We start from the raw sequence: 16,824 nt of genomic DNA, 5'->3' as shown, positions 1-16,824 counted from the left end.
TGTGTCCTCCCTCTCTCCCCTCACCCCTCAAACATCTACGACTCCCCCCACTCATCCTCAGACATCTGCTGCAGAGAAAACCAGGGTCTGGAGCCCTGCGGGGCCTTCCAGGATAATAAAGAATAGTTTAATTTTCACTGTCATTTCTCACCGTATACAATATGTGCACTTTGACACCATGCGTAATTGATGTGATTTTAATCGATGTCTCAGTCAGACAACTTAACGCGAGTATGATTTGGGGATCCCGAAAATAAAAAGTTTGTCAACTTCTTAGAAAGAAAAATGTTACCATTGTCTGATTTACAGTATCCGTTTATGTTTTTTTTTTTTTACATTATATTTCTGAAAACTACATATTAAATATTACATTACGCATTCACGTATTTCTTTTGTAAGTTGAGGTTATTGTGTTTTAGGTATAGTTAGTAAAATATAGGCGGTGTGAGAAGAATACAAAGTAAAATAGTAAATAGGTAAGAAATACAACTGTATACGTTGATGCATTTCGACACTGATCGTGTGTTTCATGGCTGAGTTACTATAGTTGGTGATCCATAGGCCCGGATACATTTTTCTTTTCTCATATGAAAAAATACTTCTTTACATCTCACATTACCTGAAAAATGATTTAATACATATAATTTTATTTATTTTGCAGTCACTGTCTCCTTCACCACTTCAGTAGTTTGAAAAACGGCCTTCTAAATGTAGGCCTTAATTTTTTATCCTATAGAAATTTAAACTAATTTGTTCATAAACACGTTTTCACATCAAAAACTCAACAAGCTGGCATTTAAAAAACAAACGCTATTGCCTTTAAATAGAACTAAATGACTTTCCTGACCAGTTCATTTACATATCTCCAAGTCTAGTTCCTTTTCTAATATGTTGGATTATTATTTTATTGATGTTAGTGTTGCATCTTCCTGTGTGTGTGTGTGTGTGTACACACACACACACACACACACACACACACATATATATATATATATATATATACACACACACACACACACACACATATACACACGCACACATACATATAACTAAAAGACTGTTAATGTGCAAGGGCGCCAAGTACAAGAGACTTGCAACAAAACTTTTAAAAGGGGGAAAAGGTTAACTTTTCTATTTCCGAAAAAGACATATGTTCCTGCTATAAGCTTTGTTCTTTACATGTGTCAAAGAACATATGGGTTCACTTGATTCTCTGTAAACACAGTCTTTGTGGTGTGACCCTGCCTATCTGTGATTTTCCGAAATGAAGACACACTTTAGGTCGCGCGTGCACATAAACAACAGAAAAGGAGATAGTTTGTGCTTGATTTTTATTTTTATTATGTGGAAAAAAGTGATAAAGTTGGAAAAAGAAACTGTGACTTTAAATATAAAAGTTTGCAAAAAATATGTGTGTATTTAAACATACATCAACAGCTGCGGAGTCCGCTGCCCTCCTCGGCCTTGCCATGCTCGACTGTTACAGTTTATACTGTCAAGAAAGATACTTCATCGCTTTGTGGTATAATCATGGACTCTGCGGCTCTATCTTTGGATGCAATCAACTTTTTTTCTGCGGCATTGTGGGTTATTGCACGATTAACATTAACGTAGTGAATTTCTGTAAACAGTTTCATATATCAGTCTTTAACAGTCTTTACACCAAGCCGGTCATCTGCGATCTGAGCATGCTCATGGAGTGAGCAAACGATGACAGAGGGTAGTTGATGGAGCTGGAGAAGCCCGCTATGGGTGGAGAAACTGGATGTCCGTTTAAGCTGAAACCCAGCGCTGCAGTGGGCGTAGGTCCCTCGTGATACAGGATGGGGACCCTGACAATCCGCTGGGTCGAGTTTGGGATATGTGCAGCCTCCAGATCGGCCGCCAGCTGTCTCTTCCATTTATTCCTCCGGTTCTGGAACCAGATTTTGACCTGAGTCTCTGTCAGGTGGAGCGATGCTGCCAATCCTGCTCTCTCCGAGCTGCTCAGATACCGTTTCACGTCAAAAGTGGACTCCAGCTGAAAGACCTGACTGCGACTGAACACGGTACGGGTCTTCTTCTTTCGAGTGGAGGTCAGGTCAGATGATGCGTCTTGCTCTGACCGTGTGTCAAAGACATTCTGCGCGTCCTCGTTGTCATCCGTCAGGTGGCTGTCGCCCGCTTTCCTGTCGGTTTCGTCGCTGCCCTCAGTTATTGGCTCGGACACGGCAGGTGAACCTCTGTCACTAGTTGACACTGAGCAGCAGGGGTCCTCTGAACTGGTATTTTCCCTTGGACCTTCAAATGAGACAAAACAACATATATTACTTACAAAGCGAGAGATGTTTCAAATATTCTAATGTCTTGACCCAGCTTTCTGATAGTCTACATTGTTGTCCTGAGACTTTACATATACACTTAAATTAATTAAAAAATAAATCCACTGAACAGGATTTTTTTTTAAAAAGTGTTTTAGGGGAAATGACTAAACCACTTTGTTGCATATCTGGCGTTTTCACTTCTGAAAATAAGCTCCTATTTGCATTTAGCAGTTGATCCAGTACAGCAGAAAGTTGGGACTCAAAGCTAAGGCGTTTTGTTTGGATTGCATAACACATGAAGCTGCGTTAAGCCCGATTGTGATACAGATAAGAGTATAATGTCTTCCAAAGGAAATCCTACAATATCTTCGCAGACTAACCTGGTAGTAATATCCAACAAGTGAATCCAGGTTTAGTGCGGATACTGTTCCGGGGCCTCTGTTACATGTGAAAACAAGACGGTGATTTTGGAATTTAAAAAATGAAAGTATCTGCTTGTGCACACAAAAGGGAGGGGCACTTTGTTGTGAGGGTGCGTGTGAGTGGCACTAATGTGACCGACTGTGCGTAAAAGCGACGCGCTGACGTGCCCTGCTGCTGCGTTTCTGTTTTGGATTGTATTCTGGGCATTTGTTCATAATCCATGTAGTCCGCACGTAATCTTCAAACCGTGTTATGGATCTGATGATGCCATCCAGCCATGAAATGTCCTCTGTGCAACGTACAGAAGCTGGAAAAAAAATCAGCTTTCTAATGTGAAAACCCCAAGTATTACACGTGTTTTACAGCTCGACGCATGTCTTAGCTTGTGTACAGAAATAGATTTTCAGTTGCATTACAAATCAGATGCACTTCAGCTGTCCGAGCTTTCCAAACGTTAAATCCTTAAAGTTTGGAAAGCTCGGACAGCTCAGGGTGAGTAAACGCTCTAACAGCCTATCATCCACAATAATCACGGTTCCAAACTCAACTTGCCCTAAGTTTGTTGGTGTTATTAAGCGAATAAGCAAACTGAGACGTGCCAGCTTTCTGTAATAACTCTGGCGCAAATAAATAAGCAACCTGAACGTGTAAATAAGAGTAAATAATAGCAATGTAAATAAAAGTTGCATAAATCTGATTTAAACTGAGCTTCCACTCTTCTACTGTTTTTATCTTAAGACTCATTTGCCCTGAGAACTTTCTTAAACTGGAATTACGCATTTAATTTCTGTATTAATTGAAATACCCATTTTTATTTAAAACTGGTAATCACACATCGCATGCATCAGTGTATTAATCTCCGTATACATGTGCCGGCAGTAGCTGCAGTAAACTGTCTGCTCTTTTTCATATCTCACTGCACACAGGATAGAATATCCAGAGCTCAACTGTTTGCATAAAAATGTTTTGCATTTCTTCGTAACAACATCTTGTTCCAGCACGCATACGAGCCACTCTATACTCACTGTGTGCAGTTTCCAAAGCTCTGAAGTTCAAGGTCCCCCCGCTGTACCACTGCAACGGCGACTCTCTGTGCGCAGACCGGACTGTGGAGCTGGAGTCTCCGGGCGTTGTAGCGCTTGTCTCGGCTTGATGCGCGTCTACGTTTCGTTCCGTGGAGCTTGTTTCCACGCCAGCATCCCCTCGACCGCTGTCCGGTGCCGACTCCTGTCCTTTCCTCCCCTTCCCCAAAAGATTCTCGATAAAAAACGACGACGACGCCCGCGATGAAGTGGGACTCGCGTTGTCCGTCAGCTTCTCCTGCATGTTTTCCCCGATGTCACGGCGGTATGACGCAAAAAAGCCAGCGGATTCTCTTTCGATCGTGCGTTAAGGTGATGAAAAATCGAAGCAGTCATTTCAAGCGTCGCTCCTTTTGCGCTGCGGTCTGACAAGGAGTCATGGCCGTAGACTGGAGGGGGAATCTCCTCGGTGCCAGCGGGAGGAGAAGGAGACAGAGCGACGGAGACAGCAGTACAGTGAAGTCAAACGATTAATGAGCCGAGGGCATCCAGCGATTGGACGAGCACAATAGCAAATGGGGTTTTCCAAGGAAAGAGAATTACTGTCTCATGCGTCAGCCGCTGTGTGTGTGTGTATGTGTGTATGTGTGTGTTGGTTCACGTGCAGGCCCGTCCCCTGGAGGCCACGCAGGCAGGAGAAAACCTCAGTTCGTGGTCCTGGACTCTTTATTTGGGTCAATTCGAGTGCAAATCAAAATAAAAGATCAGCCAGGGAGGAGGATGACTGTATGGAGCCTGCCAATGTGAGCAATTGTACGTGTGCCCTGTTTATAGCATGAGCAAAAATCGTCTACCTGTATTTTTTTGAAGGCTTTAGTAGCCCATTAAACTCCATAGCTTTTGGATAGCGTCTGACAACAGCTTATATGTGTTTAGTATTTCACTTTCAGTATTCTGTAGATCTAAATAAAATTAACTTGGTGGTAAATTGTTATTGAAGGCTGATTTGTGCACGCATATGTGCACTCAACCGCGCAAAATGGCACGCTGCGCCATGGAATTGGCCGCTGTCAAAGGTTATCCAAACTTTGCGTAATGGCTCTAATATTTCTGATAATAAGGCTATTTGTGTATAACTGTGTGCTGCGGGGATTAATAACGTCTTAGTTGTTTCCTCTTATCTCAAGATTTGGACTTGATCAGCAGTGTAGCGTTGAATAAACTCTGAGCAGTTCTGATGCGCATTGATGGACTCTGGGTGAATCCTCTGCAAGCAAGTAGCTCAAATTTTAGGCTCCTGGACAAACACGTGAATTTAAGAGTAGTATGTTTCCGTTAAACTTAGTCTTCATCGCGCAGATGATGATGGTAAGCTCATCACTATTAGATCATCTGAATCGTTTAAATGAGTGCTGACGGGCGTCTTTACCCTTTCCCTTGAAATGGCAAGACATTTGAGCTTTTTATTTCCCTCAATGGAGTCAGTGGCTCTGACCTTTAACTCCAGCCTCTCTCTCTTTCTCCCCCCTGTCTCTCCCCCAAGGCAAGACTTACCCTTTGACAGTGGATCAGCGTTAATGCTGCTCTTCAACCTAACACTCAGCGCAGACAATAGTAACACGACATCGTGTGGTGAAGAGCCGAGCCTTGCACCTGTCTTGTAATATCGAGAGTAAATAGACCTAATAACGCCTTGGCTGATTGCAGTTTGTGGATCATGAGGCGAAATAAAACCTGCTTAACTTCATGAGTAGAAATTCTAACAGTTAGCCGCAGGTTCCTTATTGTCTGAGATTTATGCAAAAAAAAAAACAAAAAATGGAAATATTTATTTTTAAAAATGTCAACGTCTAACGGGTTGTGTTGGAAAACAAGTTCATCAAACTTTGTAGATGTAAAAGAGATATACGTCTGTTGTCAAATTATGATAATCTAAAATATATTTTAAGATAAGGTAAAGATAAGATAAAGTTTTTTGATCCCTCAATGGGAAAGTATATCAAGAAAAATCTAATCTATTAGAAAATTGAGAGTTGGAAGGTTAAGATTATGCAGATATTTATTAGAGTACAGCCAAATAATAAAGTCAGTTTCAGGCTCTAAAAGATTATTTCATAAATAATTGTTGACAGCAGTTACAGTGAAAAGCATTATAGAAAAAAATCACTACCAGATATGTCTATTTTCTGCAAAATTATTGCCTTTCTGATTTATTCCTCAGATTTTTCAACATGAACATTGGATAAATTGGACAAATAACAATTCACTGTTTTCTGAAATTCTACTTTTTTCTTTGCATGGAAACAATTTTTGTGAAGGTGTTTTGTCCTTCTATAGATAATATTTTTCAGATTAATCATCATTTTCTCTTTCTCTCTACTTTTTTTTTGCCCTACAGACTTTTATATAAAAATCTTTACATTGCTTGATTGGCTTGTTATCTTAGTTATAGATGTAAACAAAAACAAAACTTCAAGCAACAAAATAGGGATGACAGTCAGGGGTCCCGTAGATATGTCTGCTTAGTGTTAGCATTTGTCAAAAAGGAAATTAGTATTCCTCGAATGTGTGAAGTCAGCTTTATGTATCATCTTGACTAACATTTATGATCCTGATGTTTCAAGCACACACAGCCTCCTGCTTTATTTATCAATAATCGCTTATCATTAGCATTATATATATTATCTTATATTCCTACTCATTGCATCAAATAACTGCATGTTCACTCAGTGGCCACTTTATTAGGTACACCTGTGAAGTGTAATGCAGTCCAATACAACCTCTGTACCATAAACTCTACTTTTGCAAAGCATCTACATTTTCAGTTTTTGATGATTTTGTCAAAAATAGGGTGATAATTCTGCTTAACGTTTATAATTGAGGTTACAGTGGGTGGTGGTCATACATTACATTCAAAAATGTATGTAAATTTTTGGACCTCTCATGTATGTTAATAGAGTGGACAAAATATTAGGAACATTTTTGAATGTAATGCAATCCCTTACACCACCACCACAGTTTCAGGCACCTGAAAATGTAGAAGCTTTGCAAAAGTTGAATTTGTGGCAGAGCTGTTATATTCAATTGCATTCCATTTCAAATGTGTCCTTGATAAAGTGGCCGATGAGTTTATTTCATGTAGTTTTTCCGATTGTGCTTCTGTGAAAATGATGTGTTTAGGTGTGTGAAAAACCCCACATTAGATCAGGTTTCTCTGTGTACACCATGCCGTCGGAACGATGTGGCCCCCTGGCTGGCGCCCCCTGCTCTGGGGGCCGACAGTCCAGACCCCGAGGCCCCTCTCTCACTTTCCTCTCTCACTCTTAAATCCTCTCTCCTCTCTCTCATCCTCCTCTGATCCTCATCCAGACTGGCGTGCCCTTTGCTTTGTAAGGGCCTGCTGACCTGCTCCACAACTAACAGCCCCCTCCGTTTCCACTGCAGCGCTGAAATACAGTTTCACCACACAAAATCATATCATCAGGCATGTGCTCCAGGAGACAGCTGCTTCAAATTGACCATGTTTCTGCAGTTGGCGGTGGTGAGTGTTTTCCAGCCCTCGGTGCTGCCAGGCCTGCAAGCGGTGAAGCTGTGTTGCAGTTTGTGTTATTTTCGTCCAAGAGAAAACAGAAGTCCTCTGTGAGATGGAAGTGAGGGCAAAATTGCATGGTTTTTGAGAAGCAAATCGACTGTGTGTAACATCATTATATGGTTTGTAAATCTTACACTAGACCACTAGACCAGTGCGGAACATTTTCTGGCACTTTTGTTAGCTGCTGTAATCAGTTCCTCTTTTTTCTGCTTGGAGATCAGATCCCTTTACATTAAAGAGTTACCAAACAGGATATTAAAAACATCTATTCAGAGTATTTGTATTTTTTTCTGCCTTTCCATTGGCTGTTTTATTTAAAACACATCATTTTTTCATTTAAATTAAACATTTGAGCATTGTTGACCAGCTGTCTTTCCTCTGCATTCTCCTGTTTTTAATTTACCCAGGTCTGATTGTGATTTTACAACAGCTTTTACTCCTTCAAGTGTGATTTTTCTGGTTCTGGAGTATGTCGCGCTCAGTAGGGATTAACTGTCAATGAGAAAGGAGACTGTTTGACCTAGTTCATTTATAGTGGAGGCAGTGAGACAGGCAGGCTGACAGAGGAAGGCATGGATCTCCTTTGGGGCATTTCACAGCTCTCTGTACATTATGATGTCTTCATAATGACTCAGTGAAGTATAGTGACCTCAGCTGACTTTTATTTGAACTCATGCACATGTATCAATATGAACATACAGTAAACACATTTGCACAGTGAAGGAATCATGTCACTAGCAAATAATAGACACCAAAACATTAAGGCCATGAGATTGAACCACACAGATAGACCTATATTCAGTAGGCACTTGGCTTGGGTTTGTGGGGAGGGCCCTCCGAAGGTTAACAGGGTGCAGTGCACTGTAGGGTTGCACGTACAGAACACCTACGAGTTCCAAAAACTGCTTTGCACCATGCAGTTCAGAAGGGAACTTGCAGTAATTTGAAAATCTGTCAAAGCAGATTAATTTTCAGATCACTTATTATTTTGCCTGCAAGCTCCACATGCTGTAAGTGGGATAAAGCAGGGTGGCAAGCAGATCATGTCACTAATTCAGAGCTGTAATAAAAGCAAAATGGATTCTCTGACTGGTTAAAAAGCTGCAATACTGTGGTTTGTCCGCTTTCAAGTTATTTCATATTTCCGTGTGTTTGATAGTAGAATGAAGAAGCCTTTTTCATCTTTTCCCACTAGTTATGATCTTTCCAAACCTTAAAGTTTTTCCACTTTTTCTAACAAAATCTCATTGCATACCTACGTTCCTTATCTGGCAAGCCAGCTAAGCCCGACTGTGCTAGCTCTGGCATTAATAATTCACTGTACATAATAAGTTGATGCTGCAGAGTTTGTTCTCATTGATATTAGCCGAGGTGAGCATTCTTGGCCAGACTGTGTGACGCCAGCAGTCCAGCATAAAGTGGGCTTTAATTGCCCATAATCTCTGTCGTTCTCTTTCCTCTCGGTGCAAGTCAACGGCGTATAGGTTGTGAATGCCAGACCTTAGCAAGGCATTTTTAGCTCTGTATCAGCATGAGCCTCACAACAAGGCTTGGAAGAGATTTTTGACTCAGAAACTCAAAGGACTTGAGACGATTTGTGGATTTTTACACCCACTCTGACCGTACTGGAATTTCAAGTCAGGACATTCATATTTGTATCTGAAATCTAAACAACAAGAGGTTTACACTTTGGGCACATTGTTTTCCTTCTTAAGACAAACTTTATTAGTGCTGCTGCACTGAAAAAAATGTATTCCTCCTGAGGAAACAACACGAGTAAATGACATAGTTTCATCTCCCCTTTAAGAAACGCTTCCAGTGCTGCTGTTCTCTACATATGTTTACTCCATCTATGATGCATTTTTATCTCTTTAATCATTAAGAATGCATTCAGAGCCTGCTGTAACCTAGTTTCTTGATCATTCTACTTTACGTATTTGTGTCAGTGGGACACTCATTTGAAGAAGACTGTTTGTTTTACATATAGAAGATGACACATTTAATCACTGTCCGCCTTGATGTTATTGTAAAGTTACTAAATTCAAGGGTCAGACCTTTTTAATCTCTAGTTAAATATTCAGGTTCAGCGGTTTTGATCACAGAGCATTTTATCCTCTCACAGGATATGCTTCATTGAGAGGCAATGGTATTAGCACATCACACCAAATTACATCCAAACTGGTTTTATGGTAAGAAAATGTCAGTTACAACTAAGCTGAATTGTTGCTCCTGACTGTGTTGCACAATTCTGATTTGTGCAGTAAAGAGTTGCACATTTGTTTATTTCTGTTTTGCATCTGGCTTCACTGATGAAAGTTCTTCAGTTCTTCTTCACACAAACATGTAACTGTTGTGGTTTTTACATCAAATCTAACTGTGCGTATTTTATTATATGTTTATTCACGATTTTAGCCCTTACAAAACCCAAGAGTAACATTAAACCTTTAAATAATAAGCAGTAGGTTAAAATGGGACTAAAAAGTTTACATAGGATACATCAATTCTCTTATATTCATTTTTCAGATAATAATTTCAAATATGTTTGTAATACTGGATGATATTTTTTTATGCCTGGTAAACTGTAAAGTATTACCAGACTCCAGTGATGATAATGAGAATGAATAAAATGTCATTCAGTCAATTAATATCACTGTGCATCAAAAACATGAAATCCACATGGAATTAACACCTTCAGAGTTTCCTTTTGGAGAATAAAGCAGAACTAAACCTTCCTGCTTACACAAAGTCATAGACTGAATTTAATAAGTGGATAAAAAAAGTAGACAAATTTGAAAATGAATCCTGCAGCTTCAGCCTCCGTCCCTGGTTAAATCCTGAGACCACCACTGCCAATTTATCGACTTATAAGGCCTTATGTGTCTGGAGGATTTCTAACGGGAATGTCCGTTTGTTTAACCTCTTTACGGTACGTTAACCCCTGTCAGGACGGACTCGTCAGCCCAGTACAAAGGGGCTGAGAAGCGGGGACCTTTTCCCCCTCAGCCGACCCTGTACTCAAATCCAAGCCCGCTTTCCTGCAATAAAAGAAAAGTCGTTAGAAAGTTCACAGTCCCTCGAGAAAATATTGTATAAATAAGGGGAACCAGATTGCAACAGTATGTTAGAAAAAAGTGGCGTGGAAATAGATTTAAACTGTCGTGGATGATCTAATGACATTAAATCTCAGTATCGATGACTGTAAATTAACTGTAACAGTAACTTTTCTCAGCAGCTTTCATTTGTTAAAGCCCGGATATGAAAGTATATTAAGTTGTCTAATGTTCATTATTTTTCCACATATAAAAAAAGAGCAGATAGTGTGATTTGCGCCTCTCAGTCCAGAACCTGCACTCCTCTCTAACAGTGTCATTTGTCTTCGTACACCCTGATGCCCTGTATGAGAGGTGTAATATTTCTTAATTTCTTACCAAAGTTGAAACACGTGGATCGGGGACTCGCTGACCTCCAGTAATAAGCTTACTTGTGCGTAAGAAGCCAAGACCTGCCCAGCGTTCGATGCAGAATCAGGCTTTGAAATGGGCTAATGAACGTGGCCATATGGCCAGAAAAAAAGTTGTTAAATTATTGCCTATAATAATAAAGTGTTCAGTCACACTATTTGGCAATAAACAAACACAAAATCCATCAGTGGCACCAAGCAGCTGCAGTTTGGGTAGAAAAACACTGAAAATAGATTTTAAATTGCAACTTCAGGAACGAAACATGCTTTATTTATTATGGTGCTTATTTATTTGATGATTTTGTCTCATTGGAGTTCACTTAAATGCTCTGGAAACTCACTTCTATCAGAATTAGAGCAATCATCTGTTCTCTTCGGTGAAAGTTTAAGGCGTGCTAATTGGAGGTCAGTGTAATGCAATAGTTTGGTCTTGTCTCCCTTTTCTGAACCAGCTTAAGCCTACCAGGCGTCCACGCTGCGGTTTTAAAGTTAAACCGCATAAAAGAACAAACGCTTGGTGCCTGCTTATTTCCCCACAGCCAAACGTTAACAATAACCTTGTGTTGGCCATTAGTCACTCTTACAAATCAGATTAGCAGCATTATATTGACCACAGTTACAAATCTATTTAGCGCACATTTTCGCCACAATAAAAAAAACAATCAAATCCATCAAAAGAAATCATATGTTTTTTTTTACCCCCTTTAAGTTTGTTTTAAAGCCCCAACCTCGCTCCTGTAAACTGCTCTTAATATTTCAGTTTAATTGTTTTAAAGTTAGTATTTCTTTTTCGTTACACTCCAGTTGACCACAGATTGATCTTCTCATGCTCAGATGAGCGTCTATCACATTAAACGATCGCGTGAGAAAGAAGAGCAGAGCCCTTGGTGAAGCGGGGACGGAGTCGAGAGCGCGCCCTATAGGCCCCGTCCGCGCTCCCGCTGCCAATTAGACTCGAGATGAGTAAATTAGGAGGTTGGAGGAAGCATTCACACCATCGGTGCACAGCTGAAATAACTGCATTCGGGCTTTAAATAGACATATAGCCCGCTGTACAGTCACTGCAGGAGCATTTGTAGACCAAACCATAAAGGCATGGCCAGCATGAATCTGCTGCTAAATTATCAAAACCTGACAGAAACAGCTGCTAGAAGGTTGACTGGAGATCTTGTGACATCTTATTTGGTATAGATATATAGTAACTTTTGTTATTGTTTATATTTTTTATTATTTGCTCGTATTTTTTGCTTTTTTTGTGCATTTTATGAAGTGACTTTCCCCCCAGACAAATAAATAAATATTCCTTTTTTTCTCTAAACAATTTTTTCTAAGAAAAAATCATACTTATTTCCATTTTATTTTATTTTCTAACTGTTTAAGAAAATATCTATCTATCTATCTATCTATCTATCTATCTATCTATCTATCTATCTATCTATCTATCTATCTATCTATCTATCTATCTATCTATCTATCTATCTATCTATCTATCTATCTATCTATCTATCTATCTATCTATCTATCTATCTATCTATCTATCTATCTATCTATCTCAATCACACACTCACACACACTCACACACACATTGTATGTGTGTCTGTGTGAAATCCTGGTTTGGAAAAAGCTTTTCACCTAATTGTCAAATTTCATGTCATGCCAAAACAGATTTAAAAACTTTCATCACTATTTTTAAGTGATCATGATCACTCTCTCTTGTTTAGCACAAGAGCTGAAAATGTTACTTTCCATTTGACTTAACTTACTTTTGTTCCTGTTTAAGTTGAAGTAAAGCTCTTAGAGACTCAGTGCAGAATGCTAAGCAGTTAGTCATAAAAGAGCATCTCTCGGGTTGTGCTGAATGTGTTGATGTACATTGTGAACATTTCCAGACAACTTTCCCCAGCAATCAGACTGGTATGTTTTAGTTTGAAATGTGTTTACATAATATGTGCCTTTTAATGAAACAACATTCTGCGTTTGTTTTTGTCAATTACTGTCTTTGTGAACAAAAATCCCCCCCCCCCCCCCCCCCCAATAATGAGGTGGCTGAATTAGATTAAAGACCAATCCACAAAATACAAACAGCACCAATATGGATTTTAGCAAAAACAAACATATAGAAGAAACTTATAGAGAGAAACTGTGCAGTTACTACTTTTATACTGTCAGTCGGTTTCCTTAAATCTCTCATTTGTATGAAATAACGAATTATTGTTTTATACAATATTTTTAGGAGCTATTTTCATTTAAACTTGTGTTGAAATTTCACTTAGTCTTTACCAGATACTGGGAGCATGTATTGCTCCTCTGATCAATTACATATTGGACAACAACTACATTTACCAGAAACTGCTTCACTTTTACCTCTTTACCTCTTTCAAAACATCGCGTGAAGGCTTAGTTGCATTGAAACAAATTCACATGGTCACATTATGTTGACACTATTATTTACTGGCATTCCATTTTGTAATTATATGGAATAGTCATGACAAGTAAGACTTGACATGTAGAAAATGTTAGAGGAAAAACAGATTTTAGAGTCTCGGATGTTGAAAAAAGAAAAGGCCGCGGAAGAGTGAAAGAGGAGCCAAGTGGAGTAGAAGCGACTGAAAGGGGTGAGGGGTGGGTGAAGAGTAGAGAAGGCAGGGTAGCCAACCTAACCTGAAGCGACATAAAAGAGTAAAGAGCCTGCTTGTGCACATGCATGAATGTTTATGTGTGTGCATTAATAGGGAATCAGAGTGCATGTGTGTGCGGGTGCATGTGTGTTAGTTAGATGCCAGGCTGCACTCTGTTTTCTTCAGTCTTGTCACGCAATGCTCCTCGAAGCCCCGCCCTTCTTCCACTACTACACTTCCTGAGTGTGTGTGCCGAGTTCTCCTGACCTACCATCCAACTCACACACACTTAAATACACATTGATGCAAACACACACACACACACACACACACACACACACACACACACACACACACACACACACACACACACACACACACACACACACACACACACACATCTGAGAAATGGCCTATTTTTGATGACTCTCAGGCTAAAGTGATTATTTTACTGTCTACATGTTTGAGTACTTTAATGTGCTGTCAATGAATTAGTGAACACAGGGATCACCTTAATCTTACCCTCCCCCTCCTGGGATAAGTCGCCCATGAGGGCCCACAATACATTGGTGCAAAACAGGAGGCCTCTAATCTCTATCACAACCCAATGGTGATATGTGCAGTATGGATCATTGGGGAGATCGTTCACTATATGACTTGAGAATATCAACAGTAAAGAAACACCTCTTATTTGTTAAAAAAAAAAAAAAAAACTGAACAATCATGTGGAGCTGTTTCAGTAACAGTGGTATCAGCTTTGTTGGTAACCATCTAACACTGTTCCTTAAATCTAAAACAAATGTAATGAAGAGATTTTGGTTTATATATAACTATATCTTTATATCTTTTTTTAATAGAAAAAAACAGTTTAAGAATTTAAATCAAGCTTAGTCTAGATTTACTACACCTGCATGACTGAGATTCTTCTTAAATTTCATCTGACATTGAAAATATGACACACTTCAGGAAGCTAACCAGCTTGCAGCACAAAAAAAAAAAACTACTTTGATTTTAAAAACAAAAAAGTATAAAGCTAACCTTAAACACATTCTTTACTTGAATGGATTTTTCTTTGCATTAAAATAATTCAAATGTATAATATTTACTAGATATCCATTACTGGTCTAAATCTTATTTAAATGTTTTGTATTAATTTTCAAACAATGCCACAAAATTTTCAACCTTTGACTACTGTGCTTTAGTCAGTGCACTTTTTCCCCTGTTCAAGGGGAGAAATAACTGCAAACAAAAGAGTGCTGAGAAAAAAGTTTCACATTTGAAATCAAAATAATCATATTGCATAATTATATTTGTGTTTGTCATCCAGCTGTTACTGCAGTATTTTAGTTATAGAATTTAAGATGAATGTGTGCAGTACAGTGTTTAAAAAATGAATTAAAATAATAACATGCAAATTTAAAAAACATCACTGAAAAAGTTCAGGAAATTTTGATGAGAGTCATCTTCTCCAGAAGACAAAAATTCTTTTCAGTGTTCAGTGTCTTCAGTGGGTAAAAATAATGTACCCAATATGATAAGTAGTGCTCTTTGTCAACAGACTTGGTGTAAAAGATGAACAAGTTTAGTGACAAAACAACACTCTCTGAGAGTTCATTTATGGTATTCAATTCACCTATATTTAATAGGTTTTCATTTTGTAGTTTCACCATCTGTGTTTTACCAGAGAGGTTTAGCTTACACATATTATTTTTTCACTCACCTCATTTCTTTCTTAGGGCTACACTCATAGTTAACTAAAATGATGCCTGTTTTATACTTCCATAAGATTAATTCCCAGGGCAATGAGGGGTGCTTTTTCTATACATTTTCTGTGCACGTGTGTATGTCTATGTGTGTGAGAGACATGATTAGATACATGGAGGCCTACTGCAGAGCTCTGCCTCGAGGATCCTGACTGATGATTGGATGAAGCTGCACAGTTTCCTCTCTCTCCACAGGTCCCTGGCCTTTGTCAAGACCCACACTGTCAGAAAACATTTGTACAGTACCAAGTCAAGAGTACACACACATAAATACCCACAATACACACATGCATGCACATACACGTTGGTGATCTTAACTACAACTCTGTCTCAGATGTTGAATTTTGTGTGTCTGGTTCAAATGCGTGTTAAACTTTTGATGTACCAATACCACTGAATGACCAGAAAAGTTCATCTTCACTAGCATTTGTCTTTTTTTTTTTTACTCATATCTCAATGACAGTCCATTCAGGCATGCACACAAAGACAAGCATCACTAGGTGGCACCAAAGTACATGTTTTCATTAGCTTCCTCTGCAGCTGACACAGGTCCAATGATCTTAGGCCTCTTCTGTCACTCATCCTCTTCTTCTATTATCTTGTTTTGCAGTTAATTTTCTCCTCGGTGATCAAAAAGAACAACCAACTATTCAAATGTGTGTGCATCTAAACATATTCCCTTTCAGTGTCACTAATCTTGCGTCCGATGACCGATCTACTTTCAGCACTGGTTGATGTTTGAGTTTGAGTTATTTGGTTTGTTGTAATTCATATTTCAAAAAAGAATTTCAACTCCAGACTTCCAGATTTTACTAACAGCATGTATGACTCATGCAAATTTTATCCATGAGGTGGCATCAGAGTCTAACTAATGCACCTTGGAAGGAAGCCTGTTAGTCCCTCTGAATTCTTTTCAGTGGTCGTCATAGGAACAGGTATGTTTTTTTTCTCCTCCTGAAGGGTTTTACTTTCCAAGGTCCTTCACTGTACCTCCGTACCTGCTTGGGAAGGCTAATAGCTTGAGCACCACTTAGAAGAAAAAAAACAATCACTCCCTGTTCTCTCCCTGAAATTATGCACATGTGAAACAGAGCACTGGACTGAAGATGTTTAGATTCAGTTGCAGCATGCTTTATCCACAAAAATCATCTTGTGCTGGATTTAACTGACACAGAATTACTTTTTTTGGCTGAAATGTCAGAGCATTTTTTTTTTTTTACTGCTGTAAGATTAATCTTACCCACATGTTCGATACTGCAACATACTGTGTAATATATTTTTGTGATGGGATTTCTCAGAATTTTTAAAAAAATTAACTACAACTTTAGTCATTTTTGTCTTTTCTTTATTATGCCCATCACTTCTTCAACTTCTCCACTTTGTGAATAATGTGTGAGGTTAAAATTATTCCACTCCAAATAGACCCAACCCCATTAGCCTGGTAATTAGTGTGCAGTTTTAAATCAGTGGTTCTCAGTCCCACATTGCTGCTCAATTTCACTAGGGACTGTTTCGGTATAATACAGGATAAGGTTGGAAAATGTGCAGTTTCTGGTCACTGAGAGCTGCAATGTGACACACAAAACATGAATTTCAACTGGAATTTGGAAACCGTAGAGAGGAGTAACTGCAAAACACACATG

The 16,824-nt window shown here is 39.0% G+C and overlaps 1 protein-coding gene across 1 annotated transcript; it reads right to left on the bottom strand.

The window, feature by feature from the left end:
- Window positions 1-1,314: 1,314 nt before the first annotated feature.
- Window positions 1,315-4,353, bottom strand: hmx1 (H6 family homeobox 1). The gene is made up of 2 exons (XM_035953944.2): window positions 3,752-4,353; window positions 1,315-2,280 (listed from the first exon to the last, which is right to left on the bottom strand). Exons 1-2 carry the CDS (start codon window positions 4,050-4,052, stop codon window positions 1,658-1,660), a joined length of 924 nt encoding a protein of 307 aa, XP_035809837.2. The 5' UTR covers window positions 4,053-4,353; the 3' UTR covers window positions 1,315-1,657.
- Window positions 4,354-16,824: the final 12,471 nt, after the last annotated feature.

Source organism: Amphiprion ocellaris, chromosome 4 (assembly GCF_022539595.1).
Source record: "Amphiprion ocellaris isolate individual 3 ecotype Okinawa chromosome 4, ASM2253959v1, whole genome shotgun sequence".
NCBI lineage: Eukaryota > Metazoa > Chordata > Actinopteri > Pomacentridae > Amphiprion > Amphiprion ocellaris.
Note: the sequence above shows the minus strand (reverse complement) of the source record. Positions and strands in the feature narration are given on the sequence as shown.

Excerpts from the sequence above, each read along its gene's own strand:
- hmx1 (XM_035953944.2), bottom strand. The coding sequence starts at position 4,052 with ATGCAGGAGAAGCTGACGGACAACGCGAGTCCCACTTCATCGCGGGCG. Across the intron at positions 2,281-3,751 it reads AGCTTTGGAAACTGCACACA|GTCCAAGGGAAAATACCAGT; the intron begins GTGAGTATAGAG and ends TCTCATTTGAAG.